This window comes from Balaenoptera ricei, chromosome X (genome assembly GCF_028023285.1).
Source record: "Balaenoptera ricei isolate mBalRic1 chromosome X, mBalRic1.hap2, whole genome shotgun sequence".
Taxonomy (NCBI): domain Eukaryota; kingdom Metazoa; phylum Chordata; class Mammalia; order Artiodactyla; family Balaenopteridae; genus Balaenoptera; species Balaenoptera ricei.
The window spans coordinates 40,325,992-40,353,024 of record NC_082660.1 but is presented as its reverse complement, the minus strand read 5'-3'; the positions used below and the strand labels follow the sequence as shown (position 1 = coordinate 40,353,024).

At 40.9% G+C, this 27,033-nt stretch overlaps 1 protein-coding gene and 1 non-coding gene across 2 annotated transcripts in view; one reads left to right on the top strand and one right to left on the bottom strand.

Moving 5' to 3' along the window:
• Window positions 1-27,033, bottom strand: part of MAOA (monoamine oxidase A) — a 73,322-nt gene that overhangs the window by 21,241 nt on the left and 25,048 nt on the right. The window contains exons 3-5 of the mRNA XM_059909936.1: window positions 23,222-23,359; window positions 4,224-4,328; window positions 3,442-3,533 (exon numbers count right to left, since the gene is read on the bottom strand). Of these exons, the coding sequence (XP_059765919.1) occupies window positions 3,442-3,533; window positions 4,224-4,328; window positions 23,222-23,359 (335 nt within the window). The remainder of the gene's footprint in view (window positions 1-3,441; window positions 3,534-4,223; window positions 4,329-23,221; window positions 23,360-27,033) is intronic.
• On the top strand, window positions 8,560-8,632 carry TRNAD-GUC (transfer RNA aspartic acid (anticodon GUC)). Its single transcript has one exon. It is a non-coding gene; the product is annotated as a tRNA-Asp (tRNA).

The following is a 27,033-nucleotide window of genomic DNA, read 5'->3' as shown; positions in this document are numbered from 1 at the left end:
TATTTTCCCATATAACCACAATCCACTGTGGTTCATTCTTGGAAGATGGAATCTCTCACACCACGCATCATTCCTATCTCCCCCAACACTTGTCTCAGTTCTAGAAGATACCTTGCCCCCACCTCATCCACCCTTCCTGTTTCCCCCTACAGTCACTGTAGCTCATTCCTGAAAGATACCCTCCCCTCAAACCATCTAGCTTTCCTGTTGGCCCCTGCCCCCCCCCCCAAACTCACTCTCCTTCATTGCTAGAAGATACCATGGAAACTTCTAGTCTCTCCCCAAAACTGACTCATTACTGGAAGACAACATCTTCCCACACCATCTACCCTTGCTGTCTGCCCCCATTAATTGCATCTCATTCCAGGAACATAAATCCCCCTATCTCATCCATCCTTACCATCTCCCCCTATGCTCTGTGGCTCATTCCTGGAATATACCATTCCTCCACACCATGCACCCTTCCTCCCCAACCCCCATCCTCTATGTCTCACTCCTAGAACAACCATCCTCCCACACCATCCATCTTTTCTGTCTCCCACATCCACAGTGGCTCATTCTTGATAGATACCATACACTCATCCTGTCCCCACCATCAACTATGGGTTAATCCTGGAACATAATGTAACAGGGAAGAGCTAAATCCGACTCCACGTTGGACCTGTTTCTTTGACTTTAACCTTTGCTTTTCGTTGCTTTTGTTATTCTAATCATACATAATGGCCTGCCTCAGGGAACCCTGCCCCTCTGCTGTTCAGCTCACAGGGAGACAATCTGACCCCGCCCACCTGTGAAGGGCTGCAAGAAAGAAGAAACTAACGCATCCCCTCACAGAGGCTGGTCATTCCAGGAGATGTTTTGCAAGACTGATGGCCCTTTTACTTTACTTCCTCACCGCCTCTCCCTCTCGGATTCTATAAAAGAAACTGGCATCCAGACTCCGAGAAGATGGTTTTTCAGAGACACTAGTCTGTCATCTTCTCGGTCTGCCGGCTTTCTGAATAAAGTCATATTCCTTGCCTCAACATCCCGTCTCCGATTCACTGGCCTGTCGTGTGGCGAGCAAAGAGAGCTTGGACTTGGTAACAATAACATCCCCCACAGGATCCATCCTTCCTGTCTCTCCCCTTGCACTATGGCTCTTTCCTGGAAGATATCATTCCACCAAACCATCCATCTTTCATGTCTCCCTCCATGCACTGTGGCTTATTCCTGGAAGACACCATCCTCTCACACCACCCACTCCTCCTTTCTCTCCCATCAACTGGCTCATTCCTGGAAGATACCATAACACCACACTGTCCATCCTTTCCCTTTCCCCCATGCACTGTGGTTCATTCCTGGTGACACCATCCCACCAAACAAACCATCCTTACTGTCTCCCTTACGTACTATGGCTTATTTCTGGAAGATACCATCCTGTCACATCATCCACCTTTCTCCATCTATGCCCATCCACTGTGGCTTATTCCAGAAAGATATCATCATTCACATCATCCATCCTTACTTTCTCCACCATCCACTGTTGCTCATTCCTTGATGATACCATCTCCTCACACCATACTCTTCCTGTCTCACCCATCAGCTGACTTTATTCGTGGAAGATATCATCTCCCCACAGCATCCACTCTTCCTGTCTCCTCCATCAACCGACTTATTCTTGGAAGTTACCATCTACACATACCATCCCTCTTTCCTCTCTCCCCCCATCCTCTGTGACTCATTCCTGAAAGATACCATCATCTCACATAATATATCTCTTATATCCTCCACCAACTGGTGCATTCCCCAAAGATACTATCCCCACACCACACACCCTCCCCCCATGTACTGTGGTTTATCCTGGAAGACACCATCCCACCACACCATCTATCCTCCTGTCTCTACCCACGCACTATGGCTCATTCCTGGCACATACCATCTTCCCACACCATCCATCTTTCCTGTTTCCCCTGTCAACAGTGGCTCACTCTCAGAAGAAACCATTCTGCCACACCATCCACTGTTCCTGTCCCCTGCATACAATATGGTTTATTCCTGAATGTACCAACCCCACACACTATCCACCCTTCCTGTCCCCCTCCATGGTTAATGGCTCACTCCTGGAAGATATCATCCTACTGCACTATACATCCTTTCTGTCTCCCCTCATGCACTATAGCTCATTCCTGGAAGATACAATCCGACCCGTCCACCCTCCTATCTCCCCATCCACTGTTGCTCATTCCTGAAGATACCATCACCTCACACCATGCACTCTTCCTTTCTTTCCCATCAACTGGCTCATTCTTGGAAGATACCATCTGCACACACCACCCATCTTTCTTGTCTCCTTCCATCCACTGTGGCTCATTCCTGAAAGATACCATCCCCTCACAACATCCATTTTCTTGTTTCCCTCATCTACTAGATCATTCCTGGAATATACCACCTCTGCACACCATCCACTCTTCCTAACTCCCCCATCCACTGTTACTCATCCTGCAAGATAACACTTCCCCACACTAAACACCCTTCCTGTCTTCCCCCATCCACTATGGCACCTTCCATGAAGATTCTTAATTCCCACAGCATCCACCCTTCCTGTCTCCCCCCATCTGTTATGGCTCATTCATGGAAGATACCATCCTCTCACACCATCTATCTTTCCTGTTTTCCACATCCATTAGGGCACATTCCTGGAAGATTCCTTGCCCCGACACCATCCATCTTTCCCTGTCCCTTCCCATCCTCTGTGGCTCATTCTTAGTTGATGTACTAACTCCTTGGTTTCTGTTTAAAGATTGCTTCAACAAGGAATCTGTCCTTTGCCATCAGACAGGTCAGGTTCCCAGTTTCAGTCTCTCCTAGAATTATATAATATGTGTATAATGACAGTCTCTCCTGCTAAAAATATATCAACTCCATGAGGTTAGGGGCCATGCCTAACAAGGTCACCACCATTCCTCAGTGCTTCATACTGTGCCTTCACATAGCAGCCCCAAAATGCTGGCTGAATGATCTGTAAGTAACTCAGCTAATAACACAGATTCTCAGTGAAAACATATAGTTTATATCTTTTATTAATATAGACTAGCTTCCCTCCAGTTCTTCTATATTTATATGAAATTACTTTAATATCTTTCCAAATTGCTTCTGTAGCTGACCTCTATATTATCTGAAAACACAATTACTTCTTTTATTGCAAAGCACACAACCGTTTCATTAAAAAAAAGTTCAGCTTCCTTCACCTACTTTTCTTCTTACGTTTTAGATTCATTTTATGTTCAGTCCTGCTCTGAGTGTCTAAAGGGCCCCCAAAGTTGCTACTGATGGAAAGGTCATTAAGTTTCCTCTTAACTTTTTTCCTATAACTTATGAAGAAAAACACTGCAGTTCAAGATAGGATAGGAACGATCTGAAGGGAAGATAAAAGAAAATGTTTTAAATAGTCAAGGTTACTTTGTCCAGCAGATTTTTTCGATGAGATCTTTCATGGTCATCTTATCCCATTCCTCCGCATGTGGTGCCTCCCACGGTGCATCAGCTGGAATCTGCAGAGAAAGAAGGGCCCACATTTAGGTCTGATGGTTACTGCCCACTGCCCTGCCAAGAGGCCCTCAGGAGAACCTCTGAAAACTGGTTTCTCTGTCTATGTTGGACTGTGTGATTGGCATAGAATTCTATGTATAGATAGTGGTGGGTTCGGGATGGATAGCTCTTTGGATTCTATGCCTTAATGCTGTTGCCAAAATAATAATAATAATACATAAATATATGTATAAATTAATATGTAATTATGATGGTCAACATCATAATTATTATTGAAAGCTAACACCCATTTTAAAACTTTGGGGAAACAAATCTTTCTCTCCTTTACTATCTCAAGTGGCATGACATATGGATAAGATCACTATAAGTAGGACTCCTGGCAAAAATATGTCACATAAATTCTCAGTGGCATAGGTTGAAAACACAGGCACACACATTAGTATCAGAGACATGTGGGTTCGAATCCTGTCCCTTGTTGTGTGGTCTTGGGGAAATTATGTAACCCCTTGGCACTGATTTTCTTCATTTGTAAAGTAGAAATACTACCAGCTTGGCAGAGTTGTTGGGTACACTGGAAATGATATGCATCAACGTCCAGAGCAATGTTCCCTGCACTGTGGAAGGATGGATACTAAACATTTGCTATTGATATTTCAGTAACAGGTCACGTGCAAGCTGCACACACACTTTACCTCCTTTCCCATGTTATCCATTGTCCGCCACAGATTGTTGTAATCCAGATAGGCAATGGGATTCCACACTGGAGGGAAGGCACCCCGAAATGGATAAGTTCTCCCCTGTAACATTTAAAAGCAAAGGATAATACCTTAAATTAGGATGACATTCAAAAAATCCCAAACCAACCAGCCTAAGAGCCATTTTCAAGGAAACAGGATCCTCTACTGTGTCAGAAACATCACCTTTGATGGACAGTAAATATATTTGACCTATACAGGCCCCAAATTTCAACTAGATTAGCAAGATTTCCCCGGTGTTATATTACCCGTTTTTAATTTACAGGAAATAATAGCCTTGAACTTGTTTCTACTTACATAGAATAAACAAACAAACAAATAAATAAAGGTAGCTCATATTGATGCCACAATATCCTCAGCTCCTGAGTTCCTATCTAATCTCTTTGAAAGGATGTTCCCACTCAGATGAGAGCAGGATGATCACATGGAGGACTGTCTTTGGACCACATGGAGGACTGTCTCTGGACCACATACAGGACTGGAATAACGAAGTGGAATATCTCAAACTATGCCTTAAGGTTCACACAGGCTAAATAAAGACTGACTAGACTATGGACCATGCCCAAAGTCAAGAATCAAAATATTAGAAATATGGAATAATGGGCATTTGCCATTTTGGGTTGTCCAGTGTCTGTTCCCCTTTCCTAGTAAGCACTTTGGTTTCTTCTTGGGAAACTGCATCTTCTCCTCTGTGAATAGATGTGTAGAAAGGACAGTCCTGGGTACCATCTCCCATTACAGAAGGTGATGGTTTAGATTCTTTCTCCTGCCTCGGCCAGGCTGTGAGTCTGTGATATGAGTTTGGCCAATCACACACTCTCAGAGGACTCTGACCCTGCAATGGGTCACCCAAGGACAGAGGAAAGTTGACTCTGGGTTCTCCTTCCCCATGGCAGCATGCTGAGCAGATGCTTCCTGCTATAAAGACCATGGTTGTGGTTCCTGCCCCTAAATTGCTAGAGTTTCCTTGGTCTCTGCCCATTCTTAAGTGTGGCCCTTTAGCCTCCCATTGATTTTGTGGGCCCTCTGATATCCTTTCAGTAAATCCTCTCTTGTGAGCCTGAGTTGGTTTCTATTGCTTGGTACCAAAACCTCCAACACAAAGACAGCTAATTATTAGCCGCCATTTACTTCATTTCAGTTGTGTGACAGGCACTGTGCTACTGTGAGGGGAGGGTGAATCCTTAGGAAAACAGAGCATGTCTAGATAGTTTCTGAGACTTTATTTCCTTTTTTTTTTTTTTTGGTCGCACTGCACAGCTTGCAGGATCTTAGCTCTCCGACCAGGGATTGAACCTGTGCCCTCTGCAATGGAAGCACAGAGTCCTAACCACTGGACCGCTAGGGAATTCCCTTTATTTCCTAATTTAATTCCTTTTTCTTTAAAACATCTTGTAAACCTTCATAAGGTGAAAACATTGTCTATTAATACAATTTTGCACAAGATTTTGATTGTATCAAATAGAAACATATTCAATATTTGTAGAAAGCCTACTGTGTGCACTGAACAATATTAAGAGCTGGATTTTTTACAAAGGGCTAAAGCAAAACTCCTGACCATCAAGGCAGAGACATGAGACATCAGAGCATTTGCATTCATGTGTGCACACTCATACACACACACTCCAACTGAGTAAGAATATATGGCAGGTACTAAGTGACAAAGAAGTAATTTTCCCTTCCACAGTAGCAAATTCAAATAACCTTGGCAGATTATGTGACCTGATTTCTTATCTGAAAATGCTATACTGCAGTGCTCCAATATAACTTTTTAAGACTCCAAATCCTTTATCATCATCACTACCACCATCACCGCCATTATTACTAACATTTATTGAGATCTTTTTCCATGCCTGGTACTGGCCTAAGCTCTTCATGTGCGTTATCTCATGTAATGCTCACCCCAACTCTCTGGAGGCAAGAACTATTAATATTCCCATTTTATAAATGAGGAAACTAAAGCCCAGGGATATTAGCTAGAAAACAGTGGGACAGAAATTTCCTGCTCCCAAAACCCTTGTTTATAAACCTTGAGATTTCCAGCTTCCTATATGGTTGATGGAATGTTGAGATAGTTTTGTCCTAGAGACATCTTAAACTTCCTGTTTAAAAGAAAGAGAACTTTGAAATGTGAAACTTATAAATCTTCCACACATCTTTTGTGTTTCTAAGGAATAAACAAGGAAACTAAGAAGCTCTGGGGTAACAGGGTCAACTTTGGAAAATGCAGAAGCATGTTCTGAGAGAAACAGGCAGACACAAAAATAACTATGGAGAGGAGAGAGACTGGGTTAAGTAATAGATCACGGGCAGCTTTCAGAACAGTTGGTTCTTGTTATAATTCTTCCCTTAATTGAAATCGGGAAAAATCTATATGTTCCTTATGTTCAAGTAATAGTCTCATACCAAACTGATCTTCGCTTTGAAAAAAAATTGTCTTAAAAAAACCTTCAATATGCTTAATCATCTGGGGACATTAAGTACTATAAATAAAATTCAACAAAATGTGTCCCACATTCCCAATGAACTTCTTCACGGGATGATACCAACCAGAATATGATTTCACACAAGGTCCTAAAGACCCCATGATCTGAGCTTTGATAAACAAAGGGAGGTGGCAGGAGAGGTGAAGAGTTCAGGGAAAGAGAAGGGTCTAGCCTGGCAATCATTTTTAGAAATGGGAGCCATGGAATATTTTAAAAGAAGATCATAAAGGCCCACCATGACATTAATTTTTATCCTGTTGACAGAGGCACCAAGTTGATAGAAGGATTTCATGAGTGTTTCACTCTTAGCAGTTTTTGGCTTTTCTCTTTTTTGGGGGGGGGGCTACTTTGGGTCTTTGTTGCTGCGTGCGGGCTTTCTCTAGTTGCGGCGAGCGGGGGCTACTCTTCGTTGAGGTGCACGGGCTTCTCACTGCGGTGGCTTCTCTTGTTGAGGAGCACGGGCTCTAGGCGCATGGGCTCAGTAGTTGTGGCTCGCAGGCTCTAGAGCGCAGGCTCAGTAGTTGTGGAGCATGGGCTTAGTTGCTCCGCGGCATGTGGGATCTTCCCGGACCAGGGCTCAAGCCCGTGTCCCCTGCATTGGCAGGCGGATTCTTAACCACTGCACCACCAGGGAAGCCCTGGCTTCTCTACTCTTATTCCACAGAAAAATCTAAATTTGCTAAAGAAATGCATGTATGTGGGAACAGGCACGTACCTCTTCCTTTCTCACAAGCCCCTGGAAGGCTTATTTCCTCCATGGCCTGCGTCTAAACTAAACAACTCAAGACTACTTTTTGCATGTGTAAATCTCTAAAGTAGGGCAATGGGAGGGCCTGGAGACGGCTCTTGGTTGGGTGAGAACTGCTTGCGAACAGACCTTCTCAGTATCTTAAATGTGATTCTATAGTTTCCCCACAAAAGTGTCAGCTGTTTCGCAATCCTAAACCACTTCTCAGCAAGAAATGCCTTTAAGACCTAAGAGTGTGAGGCAGGATCTCCTGGAATACTTCTACATGGCTACTGCTCTTGAAAAATTAAAATTAAAAAAAATCTTGGGTAAAAGTCAAGTTCCATTTTGTGCCTATACTATGAAACCTTCCTACCCTTACTAAGTGGCCTTTAATCTCTAAAATGTCTCTGACACAGCAGAAGTTGATGTCGAGTAGAATACAGTGTCCCTGGAATTGTGCCCCAAATACTTAAGTTCCTTTGAGAAACCACACCTTCAATCTACCAGTGTTCATAATAAAGGGAGACTATTGCCAGGAGAGGACAGTTTTTTTTTTTAATTTAATTTTTTTTATTTCTTGGATGCTCGCCCAGTTAGGGCGGGGGAGGACGTTCTTAACACACTGATGGTACTGAGCAAGCTATTTTATGTTATTAACATTTTATTAAGAAATATGCCATATATGATAAAAATAGATAGCTTAAAGAGGAATAATAGAAATGAACAACCATGTGCACACCATCCAATTTGAGAAGCGTGATATCACCAGAAGTTTAGAAGTACACCATGTGCTTCTCCCCATCACGTCCAGCTCCCTCTGCCCAAGACAGAGCCACTGTAGTGAATTTTGTGTTTACCATTCCTTTTCTTTTCTTCCATCTGCCCTGTATACATACATAGATGATACACTGTTTTGTTTTGCCTATTTTTGAGCTTTATATAAACGGACTAAGACACACACTAATGTCCATTGTGGAGCAGTGAAAATGAATGAACTGTGAACAACACCAATCAACATGGATGTATTGATATCTTTAAAATATGTTGGTGCGGGAATTCCCTGGTGGTCCAGTGGTTAGGACTCGGCGCTGTCACTGCCGGGGCCCCAGGTTCAATCCCTGGTTGGGGACTAAGATCCCACAAGGCGAGCAGCGTGGCAAAAAAAAAAAAAAAATGTTGGTGAAAGAAGCAAGTCAAAGAATACATATAGTATGAGTCCATTTATATAAAGCTCAAAAATAGAGGACAGTTTGTGGCTCCCACATCATCCTTTATTGTTGGTCCTATAAGATACGCCAGCAAGTAGCATTTACCGATTGGCATGTTGGAGAATTTCAGCTCTCTGTACTTTTATAGTTTAGTTAAACAAAAGGAAATGAGCATTGGGGCTTCCCTGGTGGCGCAGTGGTTAAGAATCCGCCTGCCAATGCAGGGGACACAGGTTCAAGCACTGGTCCGGGAAGATCCCACATGCCGTGGAGCAACGAAGCCCACGTGCCACAACTACTGAGCCTGCACTCTAGAGCCCGCGAGCCACAACTACTGAGCCCACGTGCCACAACTACTGAAGCCCGTGGGCCTAGAGACCATGCTCTGCAACAAGAGAAGCCACCGCAATGAGAAGCCCGAGCACCGCAATGAAAAGTAGCCCCCGCTCGCCGCAACTAGAGAAAGCCCACGCGCAGCAACGAAGACACAACGCAGCCAAAAATAAATAAATAAATAAATAAATTCATTAAAAAAAAAAGGAAATGAGTGGTATTAAAGAATATCATAGGCCAGGGAGGAAAGCTGCCAAATATTTTTCTTTAATCATCTTGAAAATAAACAGATATGTTCTGCATTGATTTAGGAACATGTCTGCCCAACCCATATGAATTCCTTGGCACCATTCTCGTCCCACTGTTTTGTGACAGGCCTGTAAGAGAAATCTTTTGGTGGTTTATTTTCTATAGTTCATAACAATGCTTTAAATAAAGGAATCATCTAAAAAGAGACCCATTAAATAAGATCGTGTTGTATCAGTAGTTAAAAAAATCATCTTCTTCCTCCTTCCATATGCAGGTAGACAAACTCTTTTCAAACATTATACATAGTGCTACTTTACCCAGAAAAAGCCATCATAATCGACATGGAAACATCTATCCTATCTTTTTTTCTTTTTTTTTTGGCCATGTCACGAGGCTTGTGGGATCTTAGTTCCCCAGGGACCAGGGATTGAACCTGGGCCCTCCGCAGTGAGAGTGCCAGAGTCCTAACCACTGGACTGCCAGGGAATTCCCGTATCCTATCTTAATGTATTGGTTCTCCCAAGCGGCCATCTGGTTCCTCTGTTCTTCTTTGCAAGACCCTTTCTTCTCTCATCTACTGACTCTCCCGGGGTCTGATCCTCAGCCTCCCTTGGCCCACCCATTTCCCTGGGGAACTCATCCATCGTCTGGATTTATTATTATTATATTTGCACAGTCTCATGGTTTGCATTTTTCATGCCTCTGCTCCCTCTACCTCTCACACAACTTCAAGGTCTAGCAGCACATTCCTAAGTTCATGACCTGATTTTCATCTTACGCTCAGTCCCCTCTCTTAGGACTTGTACAGCTAAAACAACGGGCACTTGAGCTGTGCAATCTCATCCCTGGAAAAAGAGAACCATTACACTCAGGTATAAATAATGCCATAACATCAAGAATAAAAGGTTTCAAATGCATTGTTATGCCATCTTTCCCAAGGGACTCTAGGTATATACAGACATTACAAACAAACCATTTAATATAGAAATAATATGAGTTCTTCTGGATGCTCTTGGGTAAGTAAAGAGGGCATTGAAAAAAATATTTTTCCTCTTTCACAAATGCCATTAACTCAGAACTAGGCAGTTAGAAAAAAGATGAAAATATTACACTGTGAGGATGAGCGGCTGTTTTTCTTTAACAGCTTTATTAAGATATCATTCACATACTCTATAATCCATCCATTTGAAGTGTACAATGCAATGCTTTTTAGTATATTCACAGAGTTGTGAAACCATCACCACAGCTAATTTTAGAACATTTTCATCACCCCAAGAAGGAACCCCTACTCGTTAAAAGTCACTCTCCATTCTCTCCTACCCCATTTTGAAGAACTGCCAAACTATTTTGCAAAGCAGCTGCCACCCTTTTACATTCCCACCAGCAATGCATGAAGGTTCCAATCTCTCCATATCCTTGTCGACACTTGTTATTGTCTGTCTTTCTGATTCCAGTCATCCTGGTGGACGCAAAGTGGTATCTCATTGTGGTTTGGACTTGCATTTCCCTGATGACTAATGATAGCCAAAAGTCAAACCTGGCTTGGTGAGTGGAAGGTCATATTGTTGAGCCCATACATTGTCTCCGACCTTGATACCATGGCCACTTTGTATGTGGGCCCACTGAGCAAGTGATAGTGGAAAGAGATGGTGTGATGGCTTTGTACTGTGTCAACTTGTTCAGGCTGAACTGGATTTCCCAGAGTTTTCTTTCCTATATATTTCCGGTTAGGGTCACAAGAGAGATTCTTATGGGAAATTTAGAGAGTAAAAGTGAAGCAGCCACTCATTTTGTAGTTCACACACATTATTGCTGATTTTCATGGCATGAGATAGCGTCTGGGCCTGCAACTACTCCACCCTTCTGGGATCTTCCTTCAGCTTCTACAACTCCTAGGCCTGGTATATGTATTTAGCTCTATGATGAAGGGTCCTGGCTTCTGCAAGACATCACAGTGTCAAGATCAGAGGCAACAAAGACTGATCTGGACTCCAGCTCACGCTTGTGGGTTCCAGCTTGTTCTTGCTTTCCTCCATCATACATCTATCTTCCCTTCCTGACTGCCTGCCCTTCAAGCTCCAGCATCAGATGCAAAGACAAGAGCCTTACAAAGACTCCCACAATTAGGTAAGGCCAAATCCCCATAATAAATCCTTTAATAGTTTTGCTTATCTCACTGAACTTTGACTGATTATCCTAAGGATGGATCATCTTGCACCTGATTACTAAAGCTTACTCTGCAGCAGATGTCCAATGGTCAGCATTCAACATGGGACACAAGGGCAACCCCAGCCAGTGAGGGACATGGATAAATTATCTCAGCTTCTCTGTTCTTCATGGGGCAATTCTTTGGCACATTCCACACAGTTCCTCAGGGAGAACTAGGGGGAATCGAGCCTCAGTTGCCCACAGCTCTAACAACTCATTAACCCTTTATTGGCATTTATTCCCTTCCCTCCTATAACACTGTCTTCAGGCGCTATATCTGGAGGTTGGTAAAGTGCTATATTGAGATCCCTCGGATATTCTGAGTGATATACACTCCTATAGAGAGTCTGGGGGGAAATGTGTCTTATACCGAAGTCTACGTAAGTTGATATTGGTGTTTGATGTGTCTAGTACTTGAGTGGAATAGCTGAGACATTAGAGGATAGGTGGACAGACCCTTTTGAGAGCTTTTTCTTTGGGGACCTAGAGTTTTTAGGGAAAGGTACTCTTCACTGTTACCAGATTTGATCTAGAAAGATCAGTATCACTATCTCTAGTGAGAATGAAGGGGCTTTGGTCCCAGTAGAGTAGTGGTTCTCAACCAGGAGTGATTTTGCTCCCCAGGTTATATTTGGCAATGCCTGGAGAAAGTTTGGGTTGTCACAACTGGATGGGGGATGCTGCTAGATATCCTACAATGCACAGGACGGCCCCATTACGACAAAGAATTATCCAGTTCCAAAAGTCAATAGTGCCCTGGTTGAGAAACCCTGCTGTAGAGTAACATATAAATGTGAGTGAGTATCACTAACTTTTCTGGAATCCAACCCTTTCCATTTGCAAGATTCCTGGATTTGTAGCAGAAGTTGCCTCGGAATAACTCAGGGTGCAGGGTATAGGGATCCTGCCGCCAGGCCTACTAAATTAGGGGTGTGTGGCCAGGCAATCTCTGTTTTTAACAAATCCCAGGTAATCCTAATGTTCACTAAAGCTTGGGTCTTATCACGTTATAGTGTTTGTATAGAATTCCTCTTATTCATTTAGCTATGCATGTTGTCAAATTATTTGAATGAAGAAAAGTAAAAATAAAAATACCTACGCCATTTCTTTTTAATCCTTATCTTTATTAAACTTCAAAAAAGACTAAAGGAAATGGGGACTTCCCTGATGGTCCAGTGGTTAAGACACCGCACTCCCAATGCAGGGGGCCCGGGTTCAGTCCCTGGTCAGAGGACTACAGCCTGCATGCTGCAACTAACAGAGCCCACATGCCGCAACTAACGGAGCCCACATGCCGCAACTAAAGGAGCCCACATGCCGCAACTAAGACACAGCGCAGCCAAATAAATAAATAAATTTTTTTAAAAAACTTAAAAAAAAAGACTAAAGGAAATGATATTTCTGTTATGGTTGTCCATTTTCTTCATTAATATTTATTTCCTCTTGAATCTTTTTCTTAAAAAATCATTTACTCTTCTTCCTTACATTTTTGATTTTACTATGCCTGGATTCCATGTCTGATTTCTCTTGCTTTTTACTGCTCCAAGGTAAAATCTTGTGATCATAATAAGTGAGATGCATCACAGGGTGGTACATTTGGACAGCTTTTGATAAATTTAGCAAGTTCACTATGTCTTTGAAGATATTCAGAGGTCCACATTATATATGTATTAAGTTTTTAATATATATGTAGGTGTACAGTAGGCATACCTTTGTTTTATTATGCTTCACTTTATTGCACTTCACAGATGCTGTGTGTTTTTTGTTTTGTTTTGTTTTTTACAAATTGAAGGTTTATGGCAATCCTGTGTTGTCAGATGATGGTTAGCACTTTTTAGCAAAAAAATATTTTTAAATTAAAGTACGTACTTTTTTTTATACATAATGTTCTTGCACACTTAATAGACTACAGTATAGTGTAAACATAACTCTTATATGCACTGGGAAACAAATTTGTGTGGCTCACTTTATTGTGATATTCACTTTGTTGAGGTGGTCTAGAACCGAACCCGCAATATCTCTGAGGTATGCCTGTGTGTGTGTGTGTGTGTGTGTGTGTGTGTGTGTGTGTGTATAATTTGTTTAAACCCAGCTGGTACCTGGCAGAGGCAGAGTTCATGTCTCCATGCTTTTGGTTCAGGCTCCCCCGGCCCCTACCTCTGTGCCTCAGTCTCCATGTTAGAAAGATTGGACCTGCAGTGCCACTGAGCTGGATCCTCCATCGAGAGCCTATTAGGATGTGCTTCTAGGCCTGGAGGTTGTAGGCATGAGTGAATATTGATCTGAGAGAGACATGGTCCCAAAGATCTCACCTCGCTGCCTACGTCGGAAACCACTTCAGCTTCCTCTGATGCACTAGAGCACTTTGTTCATTGCTCATGGCACTTTGCCGTTTTCTACAATGTATTAAACGGAATTAAGTACATGTCTTGCCTTCTGGACTAGTCTCAACACACCTGAGAAGGACTACGCCTCATTTCCTACACTGCCTTGTAAATACCAAGGTTCTAAGAAATGCTTATTAAATGAAGGAATAAGAAGAAGAGTGGAATTCTTGCTTTTTTATAGCCCATCTCGTATCACATCTAGTTCCCCCAGGCCCCAGAAAGGGTCCACTCTCTTTCTACACAAATGACCCCCTCTTTTCCCGCCTCAGACAAGACCTTCGAATGAATGTCAATTTTGCACTGATTTTTCCTTATCAATTCACAGGCATACCTTTTCTAAAATAGCCATAATCAATATTACCATCAAATTTACTAGAATGCACTATGTGTAAGGTGTGAAGGGAAGAGAAAGATGGGAGACTCACTTTCTTAGGGAACCTAAATCCCTAAAACCATTTTCTATGTTTGCATTTCTCACTCTGATCTTTCTGGGTGCTATATGAAAACGAGTTCCATGGTCATAAATCTGGGGAATCCTGGTTTATAGTTAAACAGCTTTTTTTTTTTAATTGCTGGTCCTCATAAGACTCCTAATTTGCTAATGGACATCTTGGCTCTCAAAGATAGGGTTAGAATATGGAGCACTTCCAAAATTTATCTGACCAACAAACCTCCTCTTTTGCAAAGCACTTTTGGGATTAATATTGCTTGGAAAATATTCCCTTAGGCATGCTTTCTTCATATTCTGGCTAGCACTGGTAGGGGCCTGAGAGAACACAGGAAAACATGGGTTAGAAAGAAGACCTACAATAACCAGAATATTTTCCAAATGCTACAAATAGGAGTAAATTCTCACACATACCTCTCCTGCACAAAAGGGTACACCATCCCACAATACTGAGTCAAATAGCAGAAATCAAATGAAGTTGTTAGGGGAACCACTGACCGAAACCGCCCGCCCTGGCCAGGCACCATAGTAACCACTTGCATGAGTTATCTTACAGCAGGAGGTCCTGGTAAGGAATGCAGAACTAACAAGCTACCACCAACTAGAAGAATTCGGGAAAGGTCAAAAGGAGAGAGGAAATGCCAGTCCGCATGGCCTACCATCTTCCCAGAATCCTTCTCGCTGGAATCCATCTTGGCTGAGCGATGCACGCGCCACCAGGAAGGACCCTGAGTCAGAATGATTAGCCAGAGACAACCGGAAGCTAACCCCATTACCATAAAACCCGAGACTGCGAGCCACGTGGCAGAGCAGTTCTCCTGGGTTCCCTTACCCTGCTGCTCTCCTTCCAGGCGCCCCTTCCCAATAAAGTCTCTTGCTTTGTCAGCACGTGTGTCTCCTTGGACAATTCATTTCCGAGTGTTAGACAAGAGCTCACTCTCGGGCCCTGGAAGGGGTCCCCCTTCCTGCAACAAAATCACTTGTACATCTAGCTAAAACTGCAAGTGCTTTGTGCTGAGTCTCAGGTCTGGGCTCTGCCCCCTTGGAACAGGGCAGTACAGAGGAAAAGTACATCAGAGCAGGTGGAGAGGGTCCAGGGCAAAGCAGAACTTCTTGCCAGAGAGGCTGTTAACTGAGAGCATTCACTTTGTGTATCCCAGTGACCGGGTAGATGCAGCCCTGCCCCTCTACTGGATGGAGTTACCTCAGTGATGGCTCATGCGATCACGATGGTAGAGATGTGATAAGGGCTTGCACTGGGAGGGAGGGTGGACCATAAGATTCTTAGCACAATCTTCCCAACATTTGGACATCAGAAAAGTATTTTTTAATACGCTACAGATTGGGGGAAAGTCACAGATACTCAGGACTTCTTGGGTGGGTGCCCAAATAATTATGTAGATTAGCGAGTGACTGCACCCATGTCTGTGTCTCAGGGTTTCCTTTTATCACCCGCTGCTGGTCAGGAAGTACGAGCCAGTAGTGATTTCCTCCCATGTGTCTAAAGCCTGATGTTTTTTTCAGAGACATTTATCTGTTGGATATGGCTGTGGAAACTAGGCCACTGGGTACTTTGGCAAACACACAAAATTAAATCTCAGCCTGAGGTTCACTGTGTATCGTTTGAGTCTGACAAATTACATGAGAGCTATGGGAATGAAAGCAAATGGACTAATAGTTCGGTAATTATTTTCTTTGTGTGAAAAACCTGATATGAGCAAAGTCTTTTAAATGAAAAGGACCCAGTTCAACAGCTTTTGGGATCAAAGTGTTGATTACATTTAACTATAATTAACACTCAAATTTTCTGTGATTCCACCTAGAATTTTCTTCTTCTAGTTGCACTAAACCCAAGCACAAGGCAAAAAATAAAATGAAGTGCTATGAAAACAATACTGGGCTGTTCAGATATAAAGTATCAACATTATTTCCATTATTTGTCTCTTTTCAGTTCCAAGTTCTGTGTCTGCTAAGGTTAATTATCAACTAGGCTTTCACATCTGTCTGTTGTCTGTCTGTCTGTCTCTCTTTTCTCACTCACTTCTGTAGGGCCTTGAACAAAATACTTGCATTCTTACAACTTTCTCCTATCTCTAAAGTAAGAATAACTGTCACTTACTAAAACTCTGAGATCCACTAGGTTTTCAAAAGGTATTCGTTCATTGAGTTTGATACACAAGTGAAAAAGCTTGGAGTCCACACCTGAGACAGAAGGCTATATAGTAGCATCGATCTTGTTAAGTGGCAGGACAGGGCAATGACAGGAAAGACTTTCTGGCAGGGTCAGTGGGACAAGAGAACTTTCCTTCTTCAGGAGGCCCAGAATGGACAAGATATGGGATTTGAAACTGAGCAGGACCCTGTGGGGGTCCTCCCTGTAACAGATCCTTTCCATGGACCCATTTCTACTTCATAGGAAATAGGCTTCATTCAGCCTCCTAGACCTTCCCTAAGTTCCAAAGGGCAGATTCAAACAGTTGCTAATGAGGGAAGGAAGGGGGATGCAGAAACAAAGGAGGAGCAGTCAAGAAACAATAGTGCATACTGAGCCTGTGCTCTAGAGCCCGCGAGCCACAACTACTGAGCCTGTGTGCCACAACTACTGAAGCCTGTGCACCTAGAGCCCGTGCTCCACAACAAGAGAAGCCACCGCAATGAGAAGACTGCGCACCACAACGAAGAGTAGCCCCCGCATGCTGCAACTAGAGAAAGCCCGCATGCAGCAACAAAGACCCAACGCAGCCAAAAATAAAATAAATGAATAAATAAATTATATATATGTTAAAAAAAAAGAAACAATAGTGCAGCGATGAAAGCAGGGTCCTGGTTCCTGCTCAAGGAATATACATAACAATATCTTTGAGTGCTTCTGCAGGAACTAAGGTCCCCACCCAGGTGGAGGATGGTAGTTTCAGGCTGAGCACGAGATTCCTGGAGCACCGCCCTGTTACCTCACCACCCACCAATCAGGAGAAAGTCACACACCCTGCAGCCCTCACTCTAAACTTTGCCTATAAAAGCTTCTACCCGAAAACCATTGGGGAGTTTGGGATTTTTGAGCACGAGCCACCGTTCTCCTTGTTTGGCCCTGCCATCAACCTTTCTCTGCCCCAAACTCCGACGTTTCAGTTTGTTTGGCCTCACCGTGCATTGGGCCCTGGAACTTGTGTTTGGTAACAGATTCATAGGACATTAGGGGGTTTTTAAAGGTTTCAACTATTAGAAGGCTACTCTGCAAAAGTTTATGATTAAGCCTTTTGGTTGGGGTATTTGGGTGTGTGCTCTGAGGTGGGAGTAGGGGCTACAGAGGGAGGAAGTAGAAAGCAAGGACGGGGGAGGCTGGGGGAGATATGAACCTCAAACTGGCAACTACATTCTAACCTGAAAGGTCAGAACCTCTAGGAGTTGTGTAATCACAGAGACTAGAGCAGTTTCTCTTGAGGAAGCTGCTTTTATGTTTCATTCTATTCACAAGGTTCTTTTAGCCATTAACCAAAATGCCAGGGCCCCACTTGAGGAGGTGATCGAAAAGTTCCACAGCCTCAGTGAGAGAAATGCTTTGTGTCTGACCTAATCCCCTTTCTATGCTGCCAGTGATGGCCAGTCCAAGGCAGGAGGGTGACTTTAGACTACTTCTCAATGAATGGCTAGAAAATGCCTTCTGTAGTAAATTACTTCCTATTAAAAATGAATGAAAGGAAGATGAAAAGCATTCTGTGGATGGTAGCACAACAATATGAATGTACTTAATGTCGCTGAATTGTCCACTAAGTATGGTTAAGATGGTAACTTTTATGTCTGTTTTATCACAATTTAAAAAAAAAACAAATGAAAGGGGAAAATCGAATCATTAACCTGACTTTGCTATATATAGGGCTGTCACTTCAACTGAGTAGAAACTTCATTCTCTAGAAACTAAATCTGAGATTTACTCCTGAAAGTTTATAGGAAAAAGAAAGGAGCCTTTGAGAGAAAATGGCTAATGCTGACCTAGCTTTCTAAACAGTACAAGGCTTTAAGAGTAATTTGTCATTAAGCTTTCCTATGATCCACAGGAAGTAAATGAAGTCTTTTAAAAATGGAGAGGAAAAAAAGAATGGAAGTTACTAGCAACTGTTTTTTACAAGCTATGTCTATATATCTTTATACTGAATACTTGATAGATTAGAGTGAAAATATGTAAACATTTTGAGTCTCTCTGCTTTTAAAATCCTAGGTATAATTATAGTTTAGAGGAAAAAAATCCCTTTTGTATTACTTCATTTCTATGATCAACAAAGAATTTTTTATCATGAACACAGGCCCATTACCACTTGGCTGTCCTTACCTAATTGTCTTTCTTCATCTTCTACTCTGACTTACACAAATTACTTTAAATCCTCTTTTTTCTTTTTTAAACCAGGCAGAGTATAATGGCATAAAATAAAATACTCTTATCTAGATCATACTTTGATTATTAAGTTTACATAAGTCACTTATGAAAAAGAATATACAGCCAACAATTCCAAGCCATGCCCCAGACCTCTAGCCTTAGTATTTTAACACAGTAATAGAATCCGTCTTCTTCAGCCTGCTGAGCCTAACTGGGCTGGCCTCGGGGTTTCTCAGGAGTCAAGTGCTCACTGAAGCCCAGAGGGGGACCAGATCTATGGCTCAGGATACAAGAGAAGAGGCCACTCTGGTGAACAGTACCACATATGACTCCTAGGCACACCCACTCCCCTCCAACCGCTGGAGTCCACAGGAGCCCTTACAGCCAAAGTGGCATCTTAGGACTCCAAAGCTTGTTGGGGTAAGGTGATTTTTGTCATATCTTGGAGCAGTTTATTAAAGGGGTTCACAAGTTAACTCTGCTCACAGAATAAGGAACAATGTGATGTAACTCACAGAACCTGGGCTCAAGAGATGGAAAACCTCACGTTGGCTCCTGATCTCTCTGAGACTCAGTTTTCTCATTTGTAAGATGGGAGAAATAATGCTTATTACCTCAAAGGATCATTGGGAAGCTCAAATGAGGTAACACAGGTATAGGCACATTACAGATGGAAGACAACACCAATGCATAGAGCGAGGAGGGATGAATTTAGGTGATTAAAAGAAAGACACGGCAATCAACATCCCTACAAGAGCCTAACACCTTTGGCTTCTTGAGTTTCCTACTGAGACGGGTTGAAAGTGAAAGTATAATTTTCTTTGACAAAAGAAAAGAGTTCTATGAGTTGGTATGGAAAGGTGTTAAAAGCAGCTTAAAAATATATTGTCCCCAATCCAAAGGAAACACCTGATTAGAAGCAAGAGGTCAAAGACGCAGTTATATCTGGCAAGCATTAAGACAAACTGATAAAAAATATATCCTCTGCTTTCAATACAGCCTACTGGCTAAAACAAAGTTCACCTCTTAGCAACAACAAAAAAAATTACTTAGTATTCCAGAACACACACGTTCTGAAAAGCCTGTGGTTTCAGTCGTTGGCATAGAAACATGGAGTAAATGGCTGTGGGAAGAACAGAACCAATACTCGGAAAAATTGCTTGCTAAGCTGTTACTATCAGGAAAGCCTATGTTGTTTTAAATAAATCTTTATCACACCGTTCTCTAAAAACAAATGTGTGGTCTATATTTATAGTCTTGATTTTTATTTAGAGAGGATGTGAAAAGCAGGGAGAAAGTGAGAATGCATGAAAATGTCAGTATCTCCTTTAAAGTAGTTCCTGCAAAATGCCTTGCTCCATCTCTGGCAGTGTTCTCCCTCTTGACACCCTACTTGCATTATTATGATCTGGAGGAACCCATGGAAAGAAAAAAAAAAAAAAAGCGGAATCAAGTGTTTCTTTCTTCTTCTCCAAGACCTGGCACTGCTAAATTTAACAGTCTCCACAACTCAATGAAACTAACTCATAAAACGATCGTAATGATGGTGCATCTTCTTTACTAATGCAAGTAATCAATCAATCGATCCAAGAGGCATTCAAGTCCACCTGCTTCCTTTACACCTTCCAAAAGAAAAGAATCCATAGAGAACATTTTAAACATATCTAGCTGACACCACTTCAAAGCCACCTTTTAGGTTAAAGATATGATTAATTTATATTAATTTCACAAATCAGATGTAGTCTCCGAAATAAAGCTGTATTGAATTCACAACATTCATAAAACCTGCTCACCGTAGGAACCAGTCAAAAACCCTATTACATGAGAATCAGGATCTACTAAACCAGAATTAGAATAGAGATTCTATTCACAAGATCCATGAAGGTTAAAGGCAGAAATGTTAGCGAATATTATTTATTTACTTATCTCCTCCCTTGAGATGGCAAGCTCCATGTGAGCAGAAACTTGGATCATGTATCCACCACTGTATTTCCAGCCTACAACAATATCTGGTACAGAGTTGATTGTCCAGTAACGACTTACTGAAACAGTGAATGAATTTAGCATAACCATATGAACCTTCTAAAAATAAAGCAGATAGACTTAGTCTCTGGGGGAAGGGACAGGTTGGAAACTACCACCTAACATCTGTCCCCAGTGCTTCTGAGGCTCAGGCTTGGAACTCCACATAGTCATGTCAAAACTTGCACTGTAAACACAATCTAGCAAAGGTCAAGAATAGTTCTCTGGTGAACACTAAAAATCATCCTAGAGTAGGTTGAAACTGGATGCACTACAGTCTGCTGACAGAAGAAACAATGGAGGCATTCTTTAAGGCTGTACATCAGGAAAATTTAAGAGCTGAAGCAATCTGGATCATAAAGAATATGGCTTGGTGTAACTAGACAGTGGCAATCTTCCAGTGATTCACCCACTTCATTTCAGTGTTATTTACAGAAAAGAATACACTGTATTAGATTACAGAAGCTGGGGTTGTCACGAGAGCTGATGCAGAAAGTGTCACAAAGACAATTTGCATTATTAACCCAATCTACTATCATGTCGGGGGGGAAAAGTCCATTTTTTCCCTAGAAGCGAACAGAACAGTGAGAGTTGATATATTCTTAAATAAGTGGAATTATTTTTTGCTATACAGTTTATTATCAGTCTTACCTAGAATAGTTAGATGAATATCTTTCTGCTTTTTCCCTAATCTGGCCTCCTCACTTTCTAGTTTCCTGGTCATTATAAAAACATCCACTACCCTGAGTATTTCTCATTGCAGAAATGATATGATTTATTAGAAACACTAGCAGAAAGGCACTTATTCAGATAAAATAAATTAACCTCTAACTGATGCACTAGTTTTTTACCTTAACTTTGCTATCTACCTTGGGTGAAAATATGTGTTCCTTGGCAGGGTAAAGTATGTGAGAGGACGGTTTAGTGGTAAGTATTTAATTATTTGCTGTGCTGCGCGGCTTGCGGGATCTTAGTTCTGCAACCAGGGATCCAACCTGGGCCACGGCAGTGAAACCACCAAGTCCTAACCACTGGACCGCCAGGGAATTCCCTAATAGTATTTCTATTCTCCATCTTTTTATTAGATGAGATTGTCTTAAATGAAAAGAACAGTGTTTAGCATCTTAAATACGTGCTTATTTGTAAGTAAATCCTAAAATTCATGAAGAGCATATGCTCAGGGGGGGTAGGCAGACCATTACTAGTTTTATACCTTTGTTCAAGTCACTTTACCTCACTGAACCTCAGTTTTCTCCTCTGTAAAGTAGAGCATAAGTTTGCTCAGATTCCAGGATAATCATCAGACTCATATGCTTCCCAGTTGGACTAGACAGTGAATTTATACGACTGTTTAATTAGCAGTTGAGTGCAAAGGATTTGGTTTCTCTCCCTACATTAAATATGATAATACAGGTAAAAGTGCTCCATAAAGGTTAGTTGCTATTACTCTTACCTTTGTTATCACTTACTAGTCCGGGTAAACAACATGCCGTGCAGAGATGACAAAGTGGGGAAGCAAAGGAGTTTTTCCTTCTCGATCATGGCCTATTGAAGCCAGCATTCATAAACACTTTGTATAATTCTTTTGTAGTTTCTTCATTTCTCCCTTGACCTCTGGACCTCGTTTTTCTAAAGGCTACTGGTTTGTTTTTTCACGTATCTCACTGCCAGACTCTCCCAAGCATCCCAATCCAACCCAGACCAGCTATCAGAGTTTCCCAAGATTCCTGACCTCCCTGATTGCACATCGGTGTGCATATACTTCAAGTATCCTTCATTCCCTGCTCTGAAAGGCCCTGAAGATGCCAGACCCACATGATTGCTGGGGTGGAGTGGAGGCTTAAATGTGTCTGTTGAGAAGTGATGTGGTTACTGGTGTGGGAATCCTGGCATTAGAATGAGTAAATAACCCCAGTCCTGACGACTCTAGTTCCAGGAAATGGGCTACAACGTCAGATCGGAAACTTGATTTCTCAAGGCACATTTCCAGACTCCAGCTGCTCCACGTTTGGCTTCAGTAAGAAAGAATAACACGGGCAACAGCTGCTGTTTCTTGAGTGGATATCAGAACTTAGAGTTTAAACAATCTCTTGTTTAAATAGTAGGAAACTGCACAACTGAGCTAGACTTCCCAAGAGTCATGGCTAGGTGCAGAGAAAATTACCAAAGTGTGCAAAGAAATGGATGCAAAGGATGAGGATGAATGACCCATTCAAAGTCTTAAGAAGTGGCCTCAAACTGCTGTGTTCCTTGGGGCCTTAGAACTGCCTCATAGGTGCCGCAGGGGCTGCCTGGGCTCTGTGTGTGTGTGTGTGTGTGTGTGTGTGTGTGTGTGTGTGTGTCTATTTCTGGTGCCTCCCCCAGTACTCTGCCTTTCTTTTCTTCTTGTTCTTAAAAACAAAACCAAAAAAAAAAAAAAAAAAAAAAAAACCAAATGCTTTCCCAAATAAAATGCTCCCCTATTGGTCAGTTGAGTAAAACATCAGGCTTACCTTGACATATTGAACAAGACGCTCATTTACGTTCACTTTGTAAGTTTCTAAACCCAGTTCCTTAGATAACCGTAAGATCCTGTTCTGCGTTGGTCCCACATAAGCCCCGCCAACGTCTACGTAATCAACATGTTGGTTCTGTAGAAACAGAAAAAGTGTCCAGAAGACTTTAGTTAGAACTCTAAAACAAATGTTTCTATGTCTTATAAAAAATAACCCTGTTTATTTTTTACAATTTAAATGTGCCTTACATCTCTCTTATAAAGTGCCACTGAAAATAGCAAATCTTTCTCCTCTACTCCAACCCTATAGTACACTCATCATTAAGCAATCCCATTTGTCGAGTTATTGGTGAGGCTGATTCAGCAATAACACGCATAAAGAATAAAGAACACTGTAGTACGCCCTGCCGATCTAGATCCTTTTCAAAGCATTTAGCTTTATTATCTATGCTTTTCTTTGGGGTTGTTGCTGGAGGGGTCACCCAGAGTTTTATTAGGCCTAATTCTCTGATTTCCAGCAGATGAAATCTTCAATCAGCCCACACTGGTGGGCTCCTGATCCTATTTTAAAACACTTGCAGGGAAGAATGCATCATAGGAAAAGAGTACCAAAAGGTATGAAAAGATTCATATACCTAAAAAATATTTTATAAATATGCAAACCTTCCTCCATAAACCGAAATTTACTTTCCTCTTCTTAAATGCACTTTTCCATTTTCCCCAGCTTTTTTAGTAACACATTTCCCCATGATTTAATCAATAAATTGTAAAAAAAAATAATAATAAAATAAAATAAAATTGTGCATTGATGAGTAATAATTCCTCCATGTGTTTGTAATAACTTCTTATGGGTCTGTTTCTATTTTGTTGTTTATACCAGTTCTAATTCGCGTTGCCGTTTCTCCTTGTTTGCCTGATTATTTTTTATTGCGTCCCACTGATTGAATTTGAGAAAATATAGAAATTATCTGAATCCTGAGAGGATTATATCTTTCTCAGAGAGGATTTATGTCTCCTTCTGCCCAGCACCTGGGGACGCTAACAATACTAGATAACTTTATTGCATTTTGTGTGCCTGAGACAATTTGAAGGCAGGTTGAAATGCAACGTGACCTAGTCCCTTTGCTGTTCACCCTTAGCGCTAGGATGCAGTCCAACCCGAAGCACAAGGAGTTTACCAACACATCCCTCCATATACACACACTTTGGTGGGCTCTGGACCTGACCTTCAGTTGCCCTAGCTTTGTAAGACTTTTGAAAAGTACTTCTCAGTCCCTCACTTGCTTCTTCAGTGGTCAGCAAACTCCCACCTCTCCACCCCCAGGGGAAAAAGCAGGTCAGTGTTTTCTGGATGTTGGTCTAGTGATTCTTCACTATCTTGTTAGCTCTCTGATGCTTTGAAGGTGTGTGTGTGTGTGTGTGCGTGTGTACACAGTGCAATTTGTCTAGTCTCCTTATAAGTAGTGGGAGGGTTGGGATAATTTACCTAATCTGTTATTTCCAAAAAATCGATTGTCTAGAATTATGCAACCTTGCCCTTCCTGGGGTAATATAACCTGATATTATCTTTCCATTGCAAGATATGCTTTGCTAACATTTTGTTTAGAATTTTTATATCTGTGTTTATAAGTGAGACTGAGATTGCCCCATAATTCTCCTTCCTTCTCCAGCCCTTGTCTGTTTTCTTGTATTACAGTACTGTTAATCTCATGAGTTAGAAATCATACTTTCTTCTATTCTCTAGAAGGCATTCGTATATAAATAGAATAATCTCTTCTTTGAACATTAGGTAGAACACACCTGTAGAGCTATCTAGGCTTAGTGTTTTCATTGTGGGAAAATTTTAAATTACAGATTCAATTTATTTTGCGGTTAAAGCACTACTCACATTTTCTATTTCTTAAATCAGTGTTATTTTTTATAAATTATATTTTCTCATCGTATGTACACTGCATATGTTTCAAAACTATTGCTTTAAAGTTCATGACCTCTTCTTTTCACTTATTTATTGTTTATTGTATCAGTAGTTATATCTTCATTTTCATCCCTTTTATTGTTTAGAGATGTCTCTTTTTCCTTTTCCTTGAAAAATCTTATCAGACACTTGTCTAGTTTTAATAGGACTCTTTAAAGAATCAACCTTTGTTTCATTGATCATCTTCATTGAGTATTTTCTATACCATTGATTTATGCTCTTTTTTCCTCTTTTTTGGATTTTTTATACTCTTAATTTTCTAATTCCTTGCATGCTTAGCTTATTCATATTGAGCCTTTTGTTCTTTTCTAATAGAAAAATTTAGGCTATGAATCTTCCTCTAATATGGTTTTTAGCTACACCCACAACTTTATTTTAGTATTTCCATTATTGTGCGGTTTTAAGTATTTTCAAATTTCCATTACAATTTCTGTCTAGATCTATGTTTCTAAAAGTTTTGTCATGTTTTAATTTCTACAACTGGAATTTTTTTAGTTATCTTTCTGTCATAACTGCATTGTGGTCAAAGAATATGGATTATATGATATCAATCCTTGAGGCTTACTTTAAGACCTAGCACATGGTTGATTTTCAAAGATTTTCCATTTCTGCATGAAAAGAACATAGTCTTCTGTTAAGTAATATGCATGTTTTATACATGTCCATTAGAAAAAGATTAATTGTGCTCAGCCTTTGTTTGCTTCATTTATTATTAACTTAGAAAAGTATGTTAAACCCCCCCTACACTATTGGGCATTTAGCTTTGATTCCTGTCAATTTTTGCTTTATATTTTGAGGCTACATTATTCAGTATATACAAGTTCAGAATTGTTCGGTCTTCTGGGTCTTTTATCACTATGTATTGAAACTTAATCCAATGAAACATTTTTTTGTTTAAACCTTATTTTGTCTGACATTAATATAGTTAAAATAGCTTAGATTAGTATTTGTATACTATCTCTTTCTCCATCTTTCAGTTAGAGCTTTCTTTATTCTGACATTTCCCCCCTTTTAACTGAGAAGTTTAGCCCATTTATATTATTATTTCTTTTAAAATGTCTTAACTTTACTTATTTTATTATGGCTTTCCATTTGTCCCACTTTAACAGTTTCCTGCCTGATTTCTTTTCTTCTTTTGGGTTAAGGGTTTTCTTCCTTTTGTTTTAAGTTTTTCTTTTACTTGTTTGGAAGTTATACTGTCAGGCCTATTTTTTTTCTAGCTATATTAACATGCATACTTAATATATTCTAAAGCTTATCAATATATTATCTTTCTACTGAAAAATACAAAACCTTCATGCATCAACTGTGATCACCCTTCTTCTAATCTGTAAACCATAAAAGTACCTTGCTTCAGGTTTATTTGTCTCCCAACAAATTTGACAATATTTTGTTTTATTCTGTTGATGTTGCTGAATTTTATTTAAATATTTACCAGTATCTTTGCTCATTGTCTCCTCTTAAATTTCAGACCTTTTATTTGTTATCATTTTCCTTCTTCTTAAAACACAGCCTTTATAATTTCCTCTAATCTGGGTCCTAAGTTCTCTATTTTTGTCAGTCTGATAAAAAGATAGTTCTAGCAAGCAACAAATTCTGGTTATTTTCTCTTTCTCTCTCTCTCAGAACAGTGAAGATATTGTTTATCTTCTGGCATCTATTTTTGCTGTTGAAGGGTCACTCATAAGTCTAATTATTGATTTTTTTCAGAGTATGCATAATTTGTCTTTCTCTTTTCTAAAAAAAATTACTTTTAGACTTAAAATAATTTTTTTAAGATCTCTTTTCTTTGGTATACTGCAGCTTCTGTGTCCGGGTGAGAATTTCTTTTCCTT